Source organism: Sminthopsis crassicaudata, chromosome 3, assembly GCF_048593235.1.
Source record: "Sminthopsis crassicaudata isolate SCR6 chromosome 3, ASM4859323v1, whole genome shotgun sequence".
Classification (NCBI taxonomy): Eukaryota; Metazoa; Chordata; class Mammalia; order Dasyuromorphia; family Dasyuridae; genus Sminthopsis; species Sminthopsis crassicaudata.
Genome location: NC_133619.1, coordinates 507,819,945 through 507,836,911, shown reverse-complemented (window position 1 = coordinate 507,836,911; position 16,967 = coordinate 507,819,945). Strand labels below are relative to the sequence as shown.

Genomic DNA, 16,967 nt, shown 5'->3' with positions numbered 1-16,967 from the left:
CTGTGTTACTGCAGGGGATTGTTGTTCTTCAGTGGGGTTACCTGCATCAAGAAAATAATTGATTCACCAGTATTTTACTTATTTTTTTTTTTAAAGACCTAAATGTTGAAGGAGAGGATTCACAGTGGTGACATCACAGATTATTCTAATTATTTCCAAAATGTTCCCAGAATTTTTTTTTTTTTTCTGTACGATTGCAATTCAGTACAAATATTAAAAGGGTAGGTTGAAATTTCTTTTTTAGGAGTTGAAAGGGAAGGATTTTCTCTCTCCTCATTACTTCAATACCCTGTGATCTCACTGATATGGAAGAGCCCAATGCTGATGTGGATCACAGTCTATGTGAGGCTTTTTGAATTCCTGTATTGCCCTGAAGCTAAGTTGTTCACAAGCCTTTTTGAATGTAGTTAGCAAGACAGGTCCTTGAATGACAGGTGCATTTTCCAGACCTGAAACATTTTAGCTTGTACAACCCCGTCCCCCAAATTTATTTAGCACTTGTGTTCAGATTCAAGTGTTCAATCTGGAACAACTCCAAAGGTCTGGGACCAGGATTTATCCAGCAAGGAGAGGGGCAATCTAGGAGATACAAATGACTAAAGGGTAAAGGAATGTTGGATAAGTTCATTAAAATGGTGGAAGCAAAGTGTTATGTGAAGTGGGGGGGGTGAGGAGTGAGGGATTCCTCAGTGATTATGAGAAATACATTCCTGTAAGAGGTAGTTGTGTGAATTTAGTTCTCAAACATGGAGAGAAATGGGAGGAAGGGCACAACCAACAGAGTGAACAAAAGCATTCAAAGAGAAAATATAGGGTTATATAGAGGGGATAAAAGGGGGCAGCTAGAAAGTTCATTGGAGAGAGCGTTGAGTCTGGAGTCATTCACTTATTAGCTGTATGATACTGGACAAGTCACTTACTTCAGTTCCTTAACTGTAAAATGGGGACACATTGGAGAAGGAAATGACAAAATACTTCAGTATCTGTGCCAAGAAAACCCCATGGATTTTGTCCATAGGGTCACATAGAATCTGTCATGAATGAATGACTAAACAAGAGGAGATAGAGAGTAGTACAGTTTTATAAAAGAATACAGGATGGAGAGGGAAGTTATTCAGTCATGTATGACTCTCTGTGTCTCCATTTGGAGTTTTCTTGACAGAAATACTGGAGTAGTTTTCCATTTTCTTCTTCACCTCATTTTACACATGAGGAAACTGAGGCACACTGTGTTACATGACTTGCCCAGGGTTACACAGCTGGTATGTATCTGAGGCCATATTTGAACCCAAGAAGATAACTATGGAAAATGGGAGGAAAAATATAAAAGAGGCAAAGAATGAGGAAGACTCTCATGTTGTCTCCTCACCTCTGTATCTCAACTTGGGAGCGGGTGCTATTTGGCCACCTCAGCAGAATATTATCTTTAGCTAAGTTATTAGCCCCAAAGGAAGAATTACCAGATAATGGACAAGAAAGAGATATATCAGGAATTGGAGGAAATTATAAGATCAAAAAACATTGGAGGTAGAAATTAACTTAGAAATTAGAACCTAGAAATTAACTAGTTAAAGCCCATCATTGTACTGATCAAGAAAATGAGGCTTAGAGGAAAAGTGACATAGAGGAAAGAAACAACATACTTAGAAAGCAAACCATTATATCATATAGAAAAGTTAATCTAAATATATTGTTGGTGGAGTTGTGAACTGATCCAACCATTCTGGAGAGCAATTTGGAATTATGCTCAAAAAGTTCTCAAACTGTGCATACTCTTTGACCCAGCAGTGTTACTACTGGGCTTATATCCCAAAGAGATCTTAAAGAAGGGAAAGGGACCCACATGTGCAAAAATGTAGTAGCCCTTTTTGTAGTGGCAAGAAACTGGAAACTGAGCGGATGCCCATCAATTGGAGAATGGCTGAATAAATTGTGGTATATGAATGTTATGGGATATTATTGTTCTGTAAGAAATGATCAGCAGGATGTTTTCAGAGAGATCTGGAGAGACTTACATGAACTAATGCTAAGTGAAGTGCATAGAACCAAGAGATCATTATACACGGAAACAACAAGATTATGTGATGATCAACTATAATGGACTTGGTTCAATAGCAAGGTGATTCAGGCCAATTCTAATAGACTTGTGATGGTGAGAGCCATCTGCACCCAGAGAGAGGACTGTGGGAACTGAGTGTGGATCACAACATAGCATTCTTACTCTCTCTGTTGTTGTTTGCCTGCATTTTGTTTTCTTTCTCATTTTCCCCTTTTTGATCTGATTTTTCTTGTGAAGCATGATAATTGTGGAAATATATGCAAAGAGATGGGGGAAGGGAGGGAGGGAAAGAGAGGAGGAGGAGGAGGAAGAGGAGAAAGAGGAGGAGGAAGAGGAACAACAACAAGAACAGGAAAGGATAAGGATAAGGAGATAAGGAGAATTCCTTTCCTTTTCCCACCATGAAAACCCCCAAATTGGAAGAGGGTAGAAGTTCTCCAAGCAGATTTCTAAGAAAATCAGTAGAGGAGTTGAAGAAAGAGTTTCCTTGGTTGTGGTAAAGTCATGAAGTCTTCCTCAACAAAGTAAACCAGTGACCAAGAGAAAAATCACATACCAGAACTGAAGGATTTTAGGAATTCATAAGCGTAGATTCAAAGCAGGAAGTGATCTTAAAGGTCCTCAAATCCAACTTCTTCATTTTACAAAAGAGGAAACAAAAATATAGGGAAGTGACTTTTCTAATGTTATACATCTAGTGCCTAAAGCAGAATCCAGACCCAAAAACCAAGTACAGAACTCTAAACATTTCTCCATGCTGCCTCATCCAAAATCTCCAAGATAATGTCAGGGCAACTTGTATTCCTTTGGTTCTGGGTCTAATATGTCTAATTTCTTTTCATATATTTGAAGATGACTCTTGGGAGAGAAATGATCTACAAGGTAATATCAGGAGCCATATCCTTTGAAATTAAAAAGAATCGGTGTAGGCTGGTTAAACAGGGCCTTAGTAATCAGGGCATTGATATAGACATTGACCCTGCTTTCCAAAACAGTAGGTAGAGACAGCCTGTGAACATCACACATAGGACTGAAAAACAAACAGGAAATATCCCTGCAAGTAGGGTTTAGAAATCCTCCTGGAGCCCTCTAGAAATGATTTCCTCCACCTGAAATGGGGGCATACTTAAAATACTGCAAAGAATATTCTTTCTCAGTGGCTTGCCTTATTTTGCTCTACATGTCAGATAATGGGATTCAAGGGCATTAAATGCTATTTCCTCCATGAAGCATTCACCAATTCCCTCAAATTAGTAAGTGCCTTCATCCTCAAATTGTGGAGAGGCTTAGTGTTGTACATTTAGCATGTAATATTGCACATTGTAATTGTCTGTTTCTCATTTTCTGTTATGTATGCTCCATGAGGGCAGAGGCCAAAAAGGCAGAGGTCTAGCAAAAGTTTTTAAATCCTCCCCCACCAAGAATAATGATCAGCACACAGAAGGCATCTGATAAATGAAATGAAGAGAGCAATGGATTAGGAGGCAGGAAACCTGGCTTGAAATCTTGGCTTTATTATGTACTCTTTGATGTTGAATATGTTAGTCAGTCAATAACTATTTAATAAGAACCTACTATATACTAGGAACTGTGCTAAACACTGGGAAAAAAGGCAAAAGCTCTTCTACTAGATGAGCAAAACAAGAGCAAATGAGCAAAATAATAACTTTGTAGATATGAGATGTATACCAGCATAAATAAAAGCTAATCTAAGGAAGAAGGGAATAGGAATCTGGGAAAGGCATCTCATAGAAGCTAGGATTTAGGCTGATTTTGTAAAGGAAATAAGAGTCGGGCTCCTTTTTCTAGGCCTCAGTTATTCCATTTATAAAATGGGGACATTATACTAGACCTTCACTAAGTTTAGTCTCTTCTTGTTTTAAACCCTTTGATCTTAAATGTTTCCTGAATGAATGACTGTACAAATTCATTCCATTCACAGAGCACTTTGCAAACATGGGCTCTGTGTGTGCGTGTTTGTATATATTTACATATATCCTTTGGAAAGTGCTTTCAGATTTTTCATAGTAAAAGATAAACTCATTTAATTTAAAATCATCAGCTGGACTGAATTAGATGGGGAAAAAAGGAAAAACATATACAATATCTCCATTTGTTAAATTAAACACAATTATTTCTCCTGTTACTTAATTACAAACAGACATGAATATCTCTGATTCTGACAGCTGAGGTCTGCTTAAATGTTCCATCTGAATTTTGGAATGTGATGCTAGGATGGGTCAGGTTCCACTGTATGCATTAAGCAAACTTGAGAGGGAAAACTGTATATTGGGACCATAATGACTTCACTATAACTAGACCTAAACTTTTAATTAACCTGCCAAGACAAATTACAAGTCCCAGTTCTCAGGTAACTACTGCAGACAGCTGAGACTCAACACCAACACCTCTTTGGGGAGAGAGACTAATAGCAGCCCTGGCCCAGAATGGTTTGACATGAAAGAAAATAAAATGAAGCTATTAAATAATTACTGCAGAGTCTTGCGGGGGGGGTACAGAATTTTTCAAAAAAGAATAAATAATGATACCACAGCCTACATTTTAATGAGAGTTTCTTTGTATACAATTTCCTTGTTTCTGCCTTTGGGTTGTCACATGTGTATGCATCCTTTACCATCTCATTCAATAATAACAACAGCTCATATTTAGAGGGGAAGAATTGGACAATGGAAACAAAGGACAGGCTAACATGTAACCAGGATCTGAATCTCTCTTAGGGGTTTAGAGAAACCCCTTCCCTTTTCTGAGCCTCAGTGTCCCCATCTGTCAAATGATATTAGAAAAAATTCTCTTTAAAGTCACTCCCATCTCCAACATTCAGTGACATTATCATTCATCCAGGTTATAATTCTAGCTCCAACACTTACTAGCTTTGCAATCAGGGCTAATTATTCAATGTTTCTGGGCTTCTGTCGCTTCATCTGCACCCCAACCTAATGTATAAATGGAGACACATCCTGAGAAGTGATTCCTTTAAGTGTCCATATCATGGGGAAAAAGAAATGCTGTTGCTTTTGTAGGAGACTACCTCCATGTTCACCATAGCTTCCAAGGGAGTAAATTTGGTTGACCTCATTGGTGCTTGTATCCAAGGTTTCTAGCTTTGAAAACAGAACTCACTTAGAGTCTATGGTTCTGCAGAGACTGTTGGTGCAAGAAGTGGGGGATCAGGCCAAGCTCAGTGTGAATGGGATGCTCTAAAATGATGGCTAGGTTGGCTAAAAGGGAAAGGTTCTTCACAGTGTCAATTCCTGTGACCCAGGGACAGTGTAGTGAGGTGGAAAAGAGTTAGATTCTAGAGGAGCAGGGTTTCTTCAGATGTAAAATGAAAAGATTGGGCCAGATAATCTTGAAGGTCCCTTCCAATTCTAAATTCAAGAATTGATAATTCCCTGTAAGAGTCTTTACAAAAGTTTGCCAAATGAGGGTCTCTCAAATTGTATTCCAAATAATAGTAATAATGATGATGGATAGGAAGACCTGAGTTCAAATCTGATCTCAATCACTTATTAGCTTGCAACTCTGGGCAAGTCACTTAATCCCTTCCTGCCTCAGTTTCCTCATCTGAAAACAGGGAACATAATACTGCTTACTTCCAAGGATGGTGGTAAGGATCAAATGAGATAATAATTGTAAAGTGCTTTGTACAGTGCCTGACATATAATAAGCTCTATAGAAATCTTAGCAATTACTATTATTATCACTGTTGGTTTCCTTTATAATTCTCCATAATTTATACAAACAAAATATGAGATAAACAGATTTAGAGACATTTCCACTTGAAATGTTCACATGGACTTTTTTGTCCAATCTGTGGTAGAATTTTCTGAGCTCATATTAGTCTGATCCACCCATTTGACACATTTTGCCTTGATGCCATCACTATGGTTCTTTTTGAGGATGAAGGACAGCCAACAATTTGGAGAAAGGATCCAATAGACTTCCCCATATGGCCAAAGGAGTCCACGACAGAAATAAGGTTAAGAACTCTTGCTTGAGAGGTATGAGAAAACTCGGAAGGTAAAACAGACTCCCTAATGTTATCCAGGTAGCAAGTGAGAGAGCTGGGATTTAAGAACTAGATGTGGGAGAGCCCCAGACTTGGATTCAGGAGAAGAGGGTGTAAAGTGGGGTCTCTGCTCTATGACTTATTAGCAATGTGATCTTACATTAGCACTCTTATCTCTCTGAACCTCAATTTGCCCGTCTGTAATTTGGGAGCAATAACACTTGTACTAGTCATCTCACATTTTATGATGAAAGTAATAAAATGATAAATAATGTGATGAAATGATAAACCTAGACTTTAGAAATTGTATCTATGACTATTATAACATGGGCAAGAAACCATTTCTACTCCAAAATCATTGAGCAAGCACTTTTAGCTTCCTCAGTGCATCCCATTAGCAAGGGGTCTTCTAAATGGCATCAATAGCATTGGGAAAAAGAAAAAGTCAAGCTCTTCTTTATCTAAAAGAGTCTACTACTGTCTGGCCTGAATCAAGCACAGAATTTACTTAGCACAGTGCATGGCACACAGTAAATGTTTAATAAATGTTTGTTGAATTGAATTTATTGAACCCATATACAAAAGTAAAGAGAAGAAAATAAATGAGTAAACATGATAAAATTGTGTCTAGCTGGGACACATCTAACCATTTAATAAAAATGTGTTGACCTAAATTCTCACCTGATTTTACTACTTTGGGGCTTCTCTGAATTCCACCATACCTTTGGTACCTCCTTCTTTCCCTCCTCCCTTCTCACCTTTTCAGCTTCCTTTTGTGTACTGTCTTTCTCCCTTGAGATTGTAAACTCCTTGAGGGCAAGGACTGTTTCATTTTGAATTTGTGATTGACTAATTGAAATTAAACTGAATAATTCAGTACCTTCACTTTCACCAGAATGTCTCATCATCTGGTTTTAAGGAGAGCAAAATGGATAGCGAAATGACAAGAGGGCAATCCAACAGAGATGATTTTTTGGGGTAAATCAGCTCCCAGAGTCTGTTATAGATCTTAGTCAATGAGCACAAGATCATAGATTATCATAGCTAGAAAGGATCTCAGAAGGCAAAATGTCATAGTTTATGGGGTCCTTAGGAACAATCTAGTCCAAACTTCTCATTTTACAAAGTTAGAGAGGATAAATATCTTATCCAAGGTTACATAACAGGTTACAGAGGGACAGCCAAGACTGGATTCCAGAATTCCTGATTCCTGATTCATGGATTACTTGTACTATCTTGTCTTCCAATTTCCTAGGTTAAATTCAGTTTGTCTACTTTTTGTATCTAGAGTCCTAGGCAGTACAGATTTATATACAGAATTATGATCCCATAATCCTTCATCATCCAAGAAAAACCACAGCCATACTCATTTTACTCTACTTACTAAGGCAGGAAAACCTATTAATATGTCAGAAATATTTTATGCAGACAGTTAAAGCAAAAAAAGTTTTCAGTAGCTTTAAGTGAAGTGGAAAATGTAATTAATCAGAAGCCTATTCCCTTAGTATCCTGGCTAATTTAGGTTTTACTTTCTTAGGTACTGTACATTATCACCAATCTGTGCATTACAGCTCTCTGTATGAATATTCTGTATCCCTACTGCTCCTTCAATTCAATTCATTTAAATTCAACAAGATTATATTAATTGCCTGCTATATATGTCAGGCATTTTGCTAGTTGCTAGGGATAATAAGACAGGACTCAAAGAGCTTGCAAACAGAGAAGTCAATAAAAAAATGCTTACAAATGCATATTAGTGATTTCATTGGTGTGTTTATAGGAAGATCCTGGTTAGAAGCTCCTTCTAGTGAAGCACTCAGCATCTTTTCAACAATTTATAATCTTAGACTTTGCTGGGGTGAGGAACTCTAAGAAATGACCTAATTTCTCTAAGTTCAGAGACAGAATCTGAACCTAGGGGAGAGATGCCAGTTCTCTATCCATTCACCACACTACTTGGTATATTTTTCCAATACAAAAAAACATATAAAATAAATTCAAAATTATTTGGCAGAAGTGAGGAGGTAGGGAGAAGAATCACCTGGTGAAATCTGGGAAGACTTCGTGTAGGGGTTAAACCTGGAGCTGATTTTTAAAAGAAACAAAGATGTCTTATTTAGCTCACCTTGCCATCTCATCAGAACTATAACTACTCTCCAAATAGTAGCATTCAAATTTTTGTTGTATGACTAATATAGAAATATGTTTAAAATGATCCTATATGTATTACCTATATTAGAATGCTTGTTCTCTTGGGGAAGGGGGGGAAGAAGAAAAAATTTTAGAAATCAAAATCATATAAAAATGAATGTTGAAAACTATCTCTACATGTAATTGGAAAAATAAAATCCTATTGAATAAAAATAGATAAATGTTTGTTGTTCTATACTGTGTGTTTTATTTTCTTTCTCTGTGCTATTGTAATAAGGACAGATGAGATGGGAGAATAAAAACTCACTGGTTTTTCTTGTACAAATACTTATTTCCCTACTGACTTAAGGAAGAAGATCAAAAGTTCTATTTACATAGAACTCAGCACAGCACCAGGTACATAGTAGGTGCTATATAAATGTTTATTCCCTTCCCTACCTTTTCTTTCTCTTCATCTCCCCTCCCCAACTAGATTGCCATTTAATTGTTTTTTTAATTAGATGTAAAGATAGTTTTCAATATTCATTTTGTAACATTTGATGTTCCAAATTTTCCTCTCCCTTCCTTCCCTCCTTCTTCTCTAATACATCAAGCAATACATTATAGGCTATTCATGTACAATCATGTTAAACATATTTCCATAGTGATTATATTATGAAAGAAGAATGAGAAAGAAAAAACAAATTGAAAAAAGTGAAAATAGTATGTTTTGATTTGCATTAGGACTTCATAATTCTGCCTCTGAATGCAGATGGCATTTTCCATCCAAAGCCTTTTGGAATTGTCTTGGATCACTTGATCATCACACAATGTTGTTGTTACTGTGTATAATGTTCTACTGGTTCTGTTCATTTTACTTATTATCAATTCCTGTAAGTGTTTCTGGGTTTTTGTGAAATCCACCTTGTCATCATTTCTTATGATCATCTTCTCTTTGGCTGGAAAACTCTCCTCAGTTGTAATGGTTGATAAGACACAGAATCATTCTATTCCTTTCCCTGATTTATAGATTGGGCTTTCCCACTACTACTTATAGGAGAACACCTGGTATAGTAACAACTTCATTGTAGAAATAAACAACTGTGAAAGAATTTAAAATGATAAAACCAAGGCAATGGCCAAACACAATTCCAAGGATTGATAATGAAGTCACTTCCTGACAGAAAAGGAATGGGTTCAATATGTGCAGATTGGACATGGTCAATGAAGGAACTTATGTTGCTAGAGTGTGCATATTTTCCATTAGGGTTTTGTGCCTTTTTCTTTTCCAATGCGGAAAGAAGGGAAGAAAAGAAAATAGATTTTATTTTGTCCACTGAAGAAAAATAAAATTAATTAAAAATAATAACAGGGTAAGAGAAAATAGTATCTATCTTGAATATAAAAGTAAGGGAGGTGGGTAGAGAACAAAGCATTTGAGATGCTCCAGAATATTTAAAGGAATCAACCTTTTAAATCTACAAACCCTACAACCAGGTAGCTGATAATCTGTATATCCAAGCCATTCCTCTGTCTACACAGACTACAAAGTAAATGTGTCTAATCTTGTCCCATTTTTTCATACAAACAACAGTGTGGACATGGAGAAAATTATTTTCTATTCATCCCACATCTCTATCTGCACAAATACGACCAAACAGAATATGGAGAAGAAAATTGTCCATATATGTATTAAAATGGATATGATGAAAATTCATTTTATTAGTTGTCCACATAGGTACCAAAATAAGCATGGGGAAAGATGGTATCTTTAATTCCCTTACCAATAGCAGTGGTGAGAAAAGAAACCACTTCAGATTCCTTTCCATCATTGTAGAAAGCCAGGTGCCAAATCCCAGAATCCAAATATTGGATGAAGCCAGTCTCATGGCTGGAGGGAGGGACAGAGCCTCGGGACTGGCGCTGAGGGCCTTCCAAGCTCCTCACCTCCTGAGTCAACAGTCTCCTCCCATCCAAGAGCTCCACAAAATCAAACTAAGAAATAAAGAAAAAAAGAAGGGAGAGGGAAAAAAATCAGCAGTCTGTTTTAGGTTAACTTCAAATGCCTGTCCTAGATTTTTTAACATAAGGGATACAAGGAAATACAAGATGGGAGATGGGAGAGAGGTTAATTCCATTTGATGGTTGATTAACCAACACAAACTTACCAAACTGCATTTCTCTTGGGAATCTTGTCCACTAGTGAATGCAGAATAAAAACATTCTCTCCAAACCCTCCCCCACATCCTTTTCTTGCCACAAACATGGCTGATTTTTGTACTGATGGGCATAGTACTTGAATTCCAGAGCTAGAATAAACCTGAAGGATCCATTATTTCCTCTGCCTCTAAATTAGACCACACATCAATCATTCTGTTCAGACTTTTCTTTCTAAATTTCCCTTTAACTTAAGAAAAATAACTTTGAAAGACTTAAGAATTTTAATCAATGCAATGACCAATATAACATCCAAGGACCAATGATGAAATTTGCTCGCCATGTGATTTGATGGAATAGAATAAAACACAGATTTTGGGGCATGGTCAAAGTGTTTTTTGTTTTGCTTGATTATATTTATTTATTATAAGGAGGCATCAAGGAAGGAGAAGGGAGATGTTAGTGAGATGTGACAAGAGAAATAGGGGAAAGAAAAGGAAAAAGAAAAGAAGGGGGAGAGAGGGAAGGAGGGAGGAAGGAAGGAAGGAAGGAAGGAAGGAAGGAAGGAAGGAAGGAAGGAAGGAAGGAAGGAAGGAAGGAAGGAAGGAAGGAAGGAAGGAAGGAAGGAAGGAAGGAAGGAAGGAAGGAAGGAAGGAAAAACACTAATACAACATTTAAGAATCAGTGGAATACAAAAAAGGGACACAAATTGGACAAAATTGTTAAATAATTAGTTTCAATATAGACTTTAAAAAACAAAATATATAACAGAAGTTAAGTTTATATACAATCCCTTTTTTGTTCTCTGTGTTTAAATGTTTATTGATAACTTAAATTCATAAAGAAAAAAATTATTTTAAAAAGGATAAACTATCTCTATTTTTTGGAGGAAGGAGGAATTCAAAAGGAAGAATGATAAAGAAGTAGCGAGTGAAGAAGGAAAGAAGGAAACTAGCAAGAGAAAGGAAACAGTGATTTAGAGCCAGCAGAGCCCTAGGACATCATTTTAATCCATCCCTTTCATTTTAGGAATAGGCGACAGCTAAAGGGAAACAGACATTTGAATGACTACTCATTGGGAATGTTACAGAGGGGGGTTTTGCTCTGATATGAATGGCCTTTGAAATGGTAAATGGTCTCTGAAATCTCTTCCAAATCTGAGTCTGAGTGGTTATGTAAGAAATGAATTGCTAGAAAGAGCTAATGAGAAATTTTTTAAATCTTCTTTATCACCAACTCAGTTCAACAGACATTTATGAAAGTCCAGCAAAGTGTAGTACACTGGGTTTGGCACTTTGGCTACAGAGATAAAGAATGACATAATCCCTGCATTCAGGAAAGTTTATAGTCTAAAGGGGAATGTGACACATATGTATATAAGCCATATATGTACATGTATGTTTCTATCTCTCCGACACAAAAGTTTAATATGGCAGAAGAGATCAAAAAGATAATGACACATAAGGGAGGGAGAGTTTCTGTTTAGCCCAGGAATTACTTAAGAATGCTCTATGGAGGATTTGGTCTTGGGATTGTGACTTAAAGGAAAAAGAAGATTTCAACAGGCAGAGATTACTCCATGCACATACAAAGAAGCAATCAGGGACAGGATGGGACAGTGAGTAGTTTAGTTTGATCAGAATGTGAGGAAGGGAAGTAGATAGAGTGAGATGCTATTTGGAAAATATAATCAATGTTGTAAGATTTAAGATTAGAAGGGATCACAGATACTTTATTTTAAAGATAGGAGCAGAACCCACATTTGAAACCAGCTCTTCTATTTTTTGTAGGGGAGGCAATCAGAGTGAAATGACTTGCTCAGAATCACCCAGTTAGTCATTGTCTGAGGCCAGATTTGAAGTCAGGTTTTCCTGAATCCAGGGACAGTACTCTATTTACTATTTACTGTACCTAAATGCCCTGAAACTAGGTCTTCTAGTCTGAAGCCAGATTGTGAAAGGGGCCTGAATATTAAACTAAGGAGTCTATACTTTATTTCGTGGGCAATGGAGAATCTATGCTTAAAAATCTTTAAAAAAACAAACCTTTCCAGTTTGGGGTTTCAGGTGTGACAGAAGATAATAGAAGAGAATATAATATCTAAAATTAGAATTATAGGCCTTTAAATAAATAAATTTAAAAGTTGAGGTGAGGGCTTGGTTATGACACATGAGTTGATTCCCCTGAAAAAGAAACACATTAATGAGGACTCGATTACCTGTGTGTGTGAAGGAGGAAGGCCTTTTTCTGCCATAAATCCCAACCAGAGCTGCTTTTCCAAGGACACATTGAATTTCAGATGCACTGGATGATCTATGAACACCTGAGATCTCCAAAAAATACCTGGAGGGATCTTCTGGAATGCTCGTCTCCCCACATCAATTTCTCCCGAGTCAATAAAACTCTCTTCTGGAAAGAAACTACTAGGTTTTCCTAACAAGACAAGGGTGGGAAGGAAACAAAAAAAAACAACAGAAACCCAATTAATTCACAATCAAATGAAGGTATGAGGCATCCCAAGGCACACAAAATTGAGAAGAGCTGGCTCAGGGCCTTCTGAATGGTTCTATATCCAAGGTCTTCACTCCAAATGGAGAATCAAAACATTTGCAACTTTCTTTTTAAATGACAATAATAATAATAATAATAATAATAATAATTCTTTTCTATAATGATTTCCATGCATTAACCCTTTAAGAGAGTCAGTGCAAGAATTACTACTCCAACTGAGGCTCAGCGATTTGCCTAATGTCAGATATTTGGTAAATTCAAGATCTAGGAGATGCACCTAGGTTTTCAGAACCTAAATTCAATAATAAGGCAGCCATTTCAATAGTGCTCTGAGGATTTGGACAAGTTCTCAGAGGTAGTAAGAAGGATTAGGACTTATACTTGTTTATTGAATCTTATTCCATTTATTAACATCTTTCCTCACAGTTACCTGGTGAGGTGGGTAACATCAATCTCTCTTTTACATTTAAGGTAAATGAAGCTCAGAGACTTGTTCAGGTTCACACAACTAGTGTCTTCTCAGTTCAAATCCAGACTTCTAGCCATGACTCCATGCTACATAATTTTCACATTACAGATGGAGAAACTAAACCCAGGAGAAGGAATATAATTAATCAAGGTCACAGAACTAAGAAGAGAGTGTTGAAGCCACGACCAGAAGCCAACTCTCAACCCAAAATCCAGAGCTTTTCCTGCTAAGCCATGGTGCTCATGCTTCCTTTACAGCTCAGTGTTTCTGCTAGAAATAAGCATGCCTCCAAAACAGCATGGGTCCTCCCTAAGGCCCATCTGTTTACTGTATAACTCCACAGCTTGTTATGTTTTGATTCTAAAAATAATAATTCACTGTTATACACAATTGTGTGTGTGTGTGCGTGTGTGTGTGTGTGTGGTATGTGTAAAAGCACACACTCAAAATAGCAAGAGAAAGGAAAATAGGTGTGATTAATAAATTTCCAACTGATAATAACAGTTTTAGAATGGCTGGCATGCCATGGGCAGATCATTCTGCACCATGAATACTAACTGGTCATACCAACACAAGGCAACAAATTCAATAACTAAGATACCATGATGACAACTTTGTTGAAGAAGGAAGGGAAGAAGGGACAGTAACATAAGTAACATAAAATTGAGAGAAGAGAGAACCATCAGCCTGACACAGCAGGAATAAACCCTTATAGAAGGCTTACTAGCATGGAAAGGCTTGTTCAGAAGTTCTCCCTAGAATCAAAAGGCTCCTCAAATTTGGTTCTAAAAACACACAATGGATTATTTTAAGTCACTTAGAATGGAATCTAGGAGGAAGAGCTTTGGATTCAGGATCATTATACCTTAATTCATTTTTAATAGTTAATTAGCTCTGAACTCTGGACAAGTCAACTCATCTTTCACAGATTTTGTTTATTCATCTACCAAATTCCCATTTTGTGACTAAAAAATGGGAATGGGAACAGGACGCCTATCACAAGACCATTGGAAAGTCAGTGCTACAGAACATCTTGTTTTTGGGTCTGGAGTCAGAGGGCATGGGGTCAAATCCCCAATTTGCCACTCATAATTTGTGTCACCATGGGCAAATCATTTCACTCTGAGTCTCAGTTTCCTTGATTGTAAAATAAAGCACTTAGATTAGATGGTCTCTAAGGTCTTATTCAACTCTAACTCCTCGGATGCTAACTGGAGAGTGAATCCACCATCTTTCATGCTGGGCCCCTCCTCTAGGAGACAAACATTCCCTAGGGAAGATGAAGCACAAGCCAGGAGTCCTGTCTACAGCCTACTTCTGTAACCACTAAAGGATATGAAGGCATTTCAATGACAGGAAAAGAGATGGAAGATAAAAACACTGATTGCTTATCAGGCTGCTTTCCCTGGATAATTAAACACACTTGCTTCAGAAAAGTATATGTTAGGATTTCCTGCCAGACTTTAAGCCTTTCTAGGAACAGAATAGGGCCAGAAGAAATCTGAATCGAGACAAAGTACATCTTAATGCAGAGTAATAACCATCAATGACAACAATAACTCACATTGTTAAAGCACTTTAAGATTTACAAAGTACATTCTTCACAACAACCCTGTGAGTTAGGAAATGAGAGAATAGTACACTCATTTTATACATGAGAAAATGAAGGTTTCCTCCGAATCCAACATGAGAGATGTCTTCTAATTCCCCCTAAATGTGTGAACCTCCCCCAAGCCTGGAAATCACCTTATAATATGTTCGCTTGCATTCTCTATTTATATATTTAGCTACATTGTTTTCTTCCAACAGAATATAAACCCCTTGAGGACAAAGACTACTTAGTTGTTTAATTTGTATCTCCAGTGCCACGAACAATGTATAGCACTTAACATGTTTGTTGCTCAAAACCACCAAAAGTCTTGCCCAACATCACTCAACTGCTACATGCTGGAGCCCAGACTCGAAGCCAGACTACAATATTCCCAATCTAGTCTGGTTTTTCCATTGTCCGGGACCTGGAGTCCCAAATCTACCAAATATAATTAGCAAATTGTTATACTATAATTGTGGCTACACACTAAATTTAATGTCTAGGCATCTCAGACTATAAAAAGACAGCGTTTCATTTCCTATATTACAGATGAGGAAACTGAGGCTCTGAGAGGGAGGAACAATGGAAGGGAAGGAAGGGGAAAGGAAAGGAGGGGAAAGGAAAGGAGGGGAAAAGGAAAGGGGGGAAAGGAAAAGAGAAAGGAAAGGGGGAAAAGGAAAGGTGGGGGAAAGTAAAGGAAAGAGATTATTGTTTACTATGTGCCAAGGACCATGTTAAACACTTTATAAATATCATCTCATTTGATCCCCATTTGCAGACAGTTGCTATTATTTTCTTTCCATTTTACAGCTGAGGAAACTGAGGCACTTAGAGGTAAATGATTTATCCAGGGTCACACAGCTAGTATGTGTCTAAGACTGCATTTACTATTAGTATTCCTGACTCCAGGCCCAGTACTCTATCCATCACCTATCAACTTTGTGGAACTTTGTCAGAAAATGGAAATACTTCCTAGATTGTGAGGTCTTTGACTGTCAGCATAGTCACTCTCATTTTTACATTTTCTTCCTTCATCCCCCTTCCTGTCTCTCTCTTTCCTCCCTCCCTCTCTATCCTCTCTTAGCTTCCTCCCTTTACATGTTTTTCTTTCTCCTCTCTCTCCTTTTCCTTTTTTCCTCTTCCTCCTTCTCTTTCTTTTTTCCCCTTTCTCCCTGCCTCTTTTCCTTTTTATCTCCTTCCCTTGTCTCTCTCCCTATCTACCTGTCCTCCCCACATATATAGTGGAATTCAGGTACATAGTAGGCCATTTAACCAATGTTTGTCCAACTGGGTTGAACATGCAATCACTACATGTGAGCTACCATCTCTATTAAGTGTACAGAAGGGACAGTAACATAAGTATCAGCTCCTTCCTCATTGCAGGCGGTTGGTGGGGAGGGTGCTTTGTAAAAACACTCTATAAAATAGGAGCAATTATTTTCTCATGTGCTATTAAAGGGCACGACTGGATATCCGAATTCCCGGGATTTGTTGTTGTCAGAGCTGTCTGGAGACACTCGGGAGAACAAAAAGTCATCTGTAAAGGAAGCACGTATGTAAAAACTTTTTGTAAACTGCATCTGGGGAATAAGGAATTAAAATGCCTTTTGCAGCAGTTAAGAACTCCTGTCAAGTACCCTCACAATACACATTTAATGGTGAAATGGTGGCTGTTGGGGCATTGTTGTAGCAATAAAATATTTTACTGTTTTAAATAATAAAATTCAATTTAAATGTTAAACTCCATATGTTGTCATTCCCAGGCAAACTCTAAAGCAGAAACATCAGGTTTTTAGCTTCAAACTGTTAAATGTCATTTTAATTAATATATATATATATATATATATATATATATATATATATATATATATATACACAACAAAAAAAAAAGTTGAAATGCACACCACCATTAAAAATACTCACTGATTCCTCTGCCATGAGTAGGGGAAAAGGGTTTGCATTTAAGTACTAAATGGTAGGAATGCTCCCCAGTAACTTCACTTTTTAAAAATATAACACC

General features: G+C 37.2%; 1 protein-coding gene across 12 annotated transcripts in view; it reads right to left on the bottom strand.

Moving 5' to 3' along the window:
* TENM4 (teneurin transmembrane protein 4) overlaps positions 1-16,967 on the bottom strand; it is a 1,584,659-nt gene that overhangs the window by 250,239 nt on the left and 1,317,453 nt on the right. For all 12 annotated transcript variants that reach the window (XM_074303958.1, XM_074303961.1, XM_074303962.1 and 9 more), the window contains 2 exons: positions 12,595-12,809; positions 10,004-10,214 (listed from right to left, as the gene is read on the bottom strand). In XM_074303958.1, coding sequence (XP_074160059.1) covers positions 10,004-10,214; positions 12,595-12,809 — 426 coding nt within the window. The remainder of the gene's footprint in view (positions 1-10,003; positions 10,215-12,594; positions 12,810-16,967) is intronic.